The following is a 6,342-nucleotide window of genomic DNA, read 5'->3' on the forward strand; positions in this document are numbered from 1 at the left end:
GGGGTTGGTCATTTGAACTGTTTGCTACACACCTGTTAGCAGACTGTCCTGTGAGCTGTCACTTCAGACACACTAACATTTCCTTCAACTGCACTAAAACAAAAACTCTAACCACTGGGGACCACTGTGACTGGGGAGGAGGAGTCGGCCTTTACCCCTTTCAACATCGAGTCTGCAGAAAATCAGAGAGAGAGAATACTTTTTTTTTATGGACCCCCCCACTGTCATCCTTTGGTGTTTCCCTTTCTCACTTGCTGTTCTATTTTTATCTTTCAAACAACTGGTCTCCTAAAAATGGGCCTGTCCTGCTCCAGTACGGGAAGAGAAGCTCGACTATGTATGGTATAACCACCCAGAGCACATCGCAGGCCTGATCGCGCTCCTCTCCTCTTTGTGTCCACAGGAAACCGTGAGGGAGGAATCACGCAGCGGGGGACAGAGTTTCTTAAGAAGTTTTGAGATTTCTCCCGGCATGCTAAAAACTTCAGCCGACAGACTTTCTTTTGCCTCCTAAATCCCTCTGCAGAGATTTCTCACGTTCTTCCATCCTTTCCCAGGCGGTTGTCGTCTGACTTCTCCAGTTGTGCAGCTGCATCTTCAGAAACCAAGTCACGCTCTGTGCGGGTGGATGGTTAGCCGTGGACCATGTTTTCCCTGTGGTTGTTCCTACTCCCTTGCCTGAGCTTTGTGAGTGTGACGCCGGCTGAGAAGGGCCTGGAGTTCCCCCAGTACGACGGGAAGGACCGGGTTCTCGACATCAGTGACAAGAATTACAAGAAGGCCCTGAAGAAGCACAGCATGCTCTGTTTGTTCTACCACGAGAAAGTGCCGGACAACAAAGAGCTGCAGAAACAACACCAGATGACCGAGCTAGTACTGGAGGTAAAGCATGACAAGGAGGGTAGTCATTGGCAAATTGATAAAAGAGAAAAAGGCGAGTGGATGTGGTACAGAATTAAACGATATGTGACATATAAAGGTCCATGTTTGTGCTCCAGTAAGCTGGAAACCCACAGATAGGAGATGATTATCTGTGGGTTTTTATCTATCTATACGAGGAATACTCCTGAAGGTCAGTGTGTACCAGTGTGTACTCTATGAATGCCCTGTTGTCCGGTAAGATGCATTGCTGTCACTTGAGGTTGTTTCACCCTAATTCACAGCGTCTCCATCCCATAGAAGTATATGAGCTCTTTTCCCCCTGTGGTTCTGCTCTGTTCAGAACCAGAGATCTGCAGTATTTAACAGCTAAAGGTCACAACATTCTTGTCTGCAATACAATACCTAACCCCCCGCCCCCAACCCCCAAATCTAATATTCTGGTCCCAGTCACAAACTGATTTCTGGATTAAATGGTTCTTAATGTTTAGCACAAAATGGCCTTGTTTCACAGGACAAAGCTAAAGCAGGGCTCCTCTTTGACCTGCAGGAGGTAATTTGAACTCCTGCTAATAGCTTCCCTGCACAGGTGGGGCAGATCAGCTATTATCAGGCAGCCATTAAATCTCATGTAAGGAATTTGTCTAACCGTGACTGTGAGTGTAGTGTTCAAACAGTAATTTAAGGCTAAGCCAGCAAAAATTTAATGATTAGAATATAACAGTCTTTTATGTTTCCCTTAGCAGGAAAATGTGCACTATTGCAGCAGGAAAGGGGATAGATTGTAAGAAAAAAATTTATAATTAAGGAATCAATAAAGCAAAAAACACTAACATTTAAATCGAAAAATACAATAATCAATGGGAATATCCCAATAAAAAAATGTATTATCCTTTTAGAAGAAAATAGTTCAAGTCCAATGCTCAAGTAAAATCATCACTCTGCAAATGCTTGAAAACCACCACATTTCATCACAATATCTACATTAGTATGTTGAATGCTCAACAATCATCTCACCGACTTACCATTGTTGTTTCATGTACTGCAATCTCTTAATTTTCTTGACAAAAAAGATATTTTGTCCAAACGGTTAATAAGACAGTAGCTAGTTTCACCCCTTCAGGCACCTGAATTTGTAGCAAAACTGATTTTCCCAAAATATATGTGTATATATATTTTATCTCTATCTTCAAAAAATACTAATACAAAATATTTATTATAAATAATGACTGTATGCAACGCACGAAAAACATGTCTGAGTTTTAAATTACTTTCCAGAGAATTAAAAAAAAAAAAGCTATAGGATATCAACAGACATTGACTGTAGTGAGTTAGAACAGATGTTGTATTTAACCTCTGTTTGCAAAATGATTGGTGATATTGGTGCCTTTGTACTTTTAAAGTACAACTTATAAAGTACAATTTGCAGCAGCAAGTTGGGCCTTCTTCCATGCATCTGCATGGAAGGAAGAATATAATAACTAAAGTGTGTAACCAGTCCTCAACCTGGTTTAGGGGATCACTTCTCCTAAGTGGCACTGCACCACTTTAGAATCCTCCGATATAATTAGGATTTACAAAAACTGTTTAGTTTTGGCTTTTCTGTTTATTGCTTCTGTTTAAAATATGCTCACACCTGCCAACTGTGAAAAAAAAAACTATGTCAAAGTAATTTTTTCAGTGCTCTTCAGTGGAATTGGTGTAAATCGGTGGGAAGTGACTTTGAAGATGATCGATCAAAACAAATTCTTCAGACATGTGATGATTCTCTGAGCTTCTGATGTCACGTTTAAATATGTAAACACAAACAATCATTTACAAGCAGGTTTACAGGAACCCCAATATTTTTTTGTTACCTTTTCTGTTTTTCTTTTGTTTAGTTTTTCTGATATCTCTTTCAGGCTCCACAGTGCAGTTTACATGGAAACTAAATTAAGCCAAGCGAAAAAGAAGAAGAAGAAAAAAAAAGTTACCATGTTTTGTGATTTAATTTCCAAATGTTGCAAGAAAAAGATGTAACAAAAGTCAAATTCTTTTCATGCAGTAGAAGAAACATCTGATGAGTTTGTAGAAACCACTAATATCTGGTTAAGAATCGTTCAACGCCTTGCAAATTGGAGTTACGTATACATGTGTGTATTAACCCAACTGGAAATCCACCATTTTGCAAGCCCTCCCAGCAGCACTTTACCAGTATGTTCCCTTCCCTGTTGCATGGGGAGATCAAACACCAAAAAAAGCTCCTGTACTATACATGACAAATACCAGAACAATTATATGCTGTATGCTCTGACTGCAGTTATATTTAGAACGAGCGATTATGTAACTATATCTTTCTGCCTCTAGCCTGCAGCACCTGTCATGCTGCCAACCGTCTTCGGTGATCTTGGAGCTTTGTTTGGATTTGTTTATCTTCGTGCAGAGACGGTGGATCTTTTCCTTCACTTTAACTCTCCCTAATATTTCTTCCTCGACTTTCAGCTTGTTGCTCAGGTCATGGAGGAGAAGGACATCGGGTTTGGGATGGTCGACTCAGTCAAAGACGCAAAAGTTGCAAAGAAACTAGGTGAGAACATTTTTTCTTTATAGCAAGATGAATATAATTGAAGATATTTACCTTTCTTTTTGTCTGTAATTGTTTTTCTTTTAACTGCAGGTTTGGAGGAGGAGGGAAGTGTGTATGTTTTTAAAGATGACAGAGTGATCGAGTTCGATGGTTTGCTGTCTGCTAACGTTCTGGTGGAGTTCTTGCTGGATGTGAGTAGATTTGTTTCGGAGCATATTTCCAGCTTTGAGTTCAGATCGGTGCTGGTCGCAGTTACCAGTCCACACACAGGCCACTCTCCAAGCTTTTTGCTTCGGCTTCTCTCTTTAGCTTTTGGAGGAGCCAGTGGAGGTCATAGAGAACGCTTTGGAGCTGAAAGCCTTTGACAGAATGGAGGAGGACATCCGCATCGTTGGCTACTTCAAGAGTGAAGACTCTGAACGTGAGTTCCTTAGTTTACAAAATGCACGATCTTCTGCTGCCTGAACATCTTGCTTGTTTAGGTAGCTTTGCAAAGGAATTCCTTTGATTTTGATTGGAGTAAAAATAGATTTTAATCCTCTCATTTCCAGGGATTATTTCATAGTTTCATATTCATACACTGAATTGACAAACAGGACCCCAAACAGTTAAGATGTTCCTAAGAAAATCAAAACTACACTTGTGTAGCAACTATATTACTGGTCAAAAGCTTTTCTGAGATGTGAGAAATGTGCCTCTACTAACACCACCACAATTTAAGAGGAATATAATTTTTTTTTTTTCTACAAAGTGTTATTTAGCCAAAACAGTAGAAACTGAGTCTAGTATACAGTCAGAGCTCTGCTGGAGCTTTATCCCATCTGGCCATCTGTGGGAGAACCACACTGAGGTCAAGGATGAGCTATTTCCGCTCCCTGATGTGCAACAGACAAGCTGATCTGCGACTAAAGAAGAGGATACTACAATAAACATGCTTCCTTTACTATAAATACCTCTGCTCTGAGCTGCGCACACTTTATCTGACGTTTTTGTTTTTAGATTACGAGGCATTCAAAGAGGCTGCAGAGCACTTCCAGCCCTACATTAAATTCTTCGCCACATTTGAAAAATCTGTAAGTGTCAAACAGAGAGTATGAAAGGTTGTCATCATCGGGAACCTGTTACAGTTGGCTGATCTGCCTCTGTTGGTTAAGGTGGCCAAAGAACTGACCCTGAAGCTGAACGAGGTGGACTTCTATGAGCCCTTCATGGAGGAGCCCGTCACCGTCCCAGGAAGGCCGCACTCCGAGAAGGAGCTGGTGGGCTTCATAACGGAGCACAGGCGGTAAACTGTGGACTTACCTCGATTTATTTCATGTTTTAAACTATTTGCAACCTCAATTCTGCGTTGCGATATGATGTGACGTGCGATGTTGTGTTTTCTGTGCCACCAGACCAACTCTGAGAAAGCTGCGTGCAGAAGATATGTTTGAGACCTGGGTCAGAGAGCAGCAAAATTATTCATCTTGCTTTATGTTTTTCTCACATTTTTTTTTTAGCAGCTAGCGTTAAACCTTTCTCTTTGTTTTTTTTAGGAGGATGACATTGAGGGCATCCACATTGTGGCTTTTGCAGAGGAAGAGGACCCAGGTAAGGTTATGTAACATTGTGGAAAATGCTGATTATAATCTGAATAGGTTAGAGATCTGCATCTTTAAGAACATAAACAATCTAAACAGGCCTGAGCTAATATAAAAGACTTACGTTTATATATTTAAATATATTTATAAATCACAATATATATTTTTGAAGAAACCAAACAGTAACAACAACATTCCTGTTTTCCAGACGGCTATGAGTTCTTAGAGATCCTGAAGGAGGTTGCCAGAGCTAACACTCACCTTCCTGACCTCAGCATCATCTGGATTGACCCTGATGACTTCCCCCTGGTGAGCCTGACGCCTCCTACGTCAGAGTAACTGTGAGTGAAGCAGAGAGCAAAGGCAAAACAATCATATCTCCCCTTTCTGACTCCTTCCAGCTGATTCCTTACTGGGAGAAAACCTTTAAGGTGGATCTGTTCAGACCGCAGATCGGCGTCGTCAATGTTACAGATGTAAGCTCCCGAACCCGAACGTCAAAACCTGATGTTCAGAATAATAAAAAAAAACAAAACAACATTTCCTGACACAGTTTAACCTTTTCAATGTGAGCGCAGGCAGACAGTGTGTGGTTGGAAATGGAGGATGAGGAGGACCTGCCCACGGCAACGCAGCTGGAGGACTGGATTGAAGACGTTCTTTCTGGCAAGGTAAACACCGAAGATGATGATGACGACGACGACGATGATAACGACCGTGATGATGACGACGACGATGATGAGGATGAAGACAATGAAGATGATGAGGAAGAGGATGAAGATGAGGAAGATGATGAGGATGATGACGATGACGACGACGACGATGATGATGAAGAATAACTAACTGCCTTGAAGTTGGCTCTTCCTCCATCAGTCCTGCTGTACAACTTTGGACTAAAAAAATGGCTGTATATCATCTGAATCGGTGCCTGCGGATCTTTTTAACTTATTTTAACCTTTAATATTCATCAGCACAATTTATGAACATGTAAATACCTCTGTGATCGGGGTTGAATATAAAAATACAAAAACATGTTCATGAGGGACATGTTTAATGGATATGGATTTGACTCTTCATAATAAATGGTGTTGATGTCAGTTTCTGCAGTCGCAAACTGCGGTCGCAGTCTGTCATTGCTTTGCTTGTAGTCGGTACTTTTGCTGTGATCGTTCAGGTTTTTGCATTCACCTTTACAGCAGGCGAACAAATCAAGACTTTTTTCTCACCTATTGCAAAAACTGATCTAATGTTTCACACAACTTTTTTCTAATGCAGCTTTAAATGTTAAAATGGTGCTTGGATCAGAATTATACAATT

The 6,342-nt window shown here is 40.8% G+C and overlaps 1 protein-coding gene across 3 annotated transcripts; it reads left to right on the forward strand.

Annotated features, from left to right (window-relative positions):
* Positions 1-249: 249 nt before the first annotated feature.
* Positions 250-6,139, forward strand: casq2 (calsequestrin 2). 3 transcript variants are annotated; one of them, XM_015032120.1, is made up of 12 exons: positions 252-882; positions 3,361-3,445; positions 3,536-3,636; positions 3,755-3,866; positions 4,445-4,518; positions 4,600-4,730; positions 4,840-4,885; positions 4,981-5,035; positions 5,234-5,334; positions 5,427-5,501; positions 5,604-5,715; positions 5,806-6,139. In XM_015032120.1, the coding sequence occupies exons 1-12, from the start codon at positions 646-648 to the stop codon at positions 5,862-5,864; spliced, it is 1,188 nt and encodes a 395-aa protein (XP_014887606.1). In that variant the 5' UTR covers positions 252-645; the 3' UTR covers positions 5,865-6,139. The 3 variants fall into 3 exon arrangements, with proteins under 3 accessions (XP_014887604.1, XP_014887606.1, XP_014887605.1); XM_015032119.1 differs by having other exon boundaries at positions 253-882; positions 5,604-5,717; positions 5,799-6,139; XM_015032118.1 differs by having other exon boundaries at positions 250-882; positions 5,604-6,139.
* Positions 6,140-6,342: the final 203 nt, after the last annotated feature.

Source organism: Poecilia latipinna, unplaced genomic scaffold (genome assembly GCF_001443285.1).
Source record: "Poecilia latipinna isolate Pla-1442-1.1 unplaced genomic scaffold, P_latipinna-1.0 Scaffold231, whole genome shotgun sequence".
NCBI lineage: Eukaryota > Metazoa > Chordata > Actinopteri > Cyprinodontiformes > Poeciliidae > Poecilia > Poecilia latipinna.

What these genes read in the sequence shown, in the direction of transcription:
- casq2 (XM_015032118.1), top strand. Translation starts at nt 646, where the DNA reads ATGTTTTCCCTGTGGTTGTTCCTACTCCCTTGCCTGAGCTTTGTGAGT. An exon ending in TTCATAACGGAGCACAGGCG is followed by an intron (nt 4,731 to 4,839) that starts GTAAACTGTGGA and finishes CTGTGCCACCAG; the next exon opens with ACCAACTCTGAGAAAGCTGC. An exon ending in TGCAGAGGAAGAGGACCCAG is followed by an intron (nt 5,036 to 5,233) that starts GTAAGGTTATGT and finishes CCTGTTTTCCAG; the next exon opens with ACGGCTATGAGTTCTTAGAG.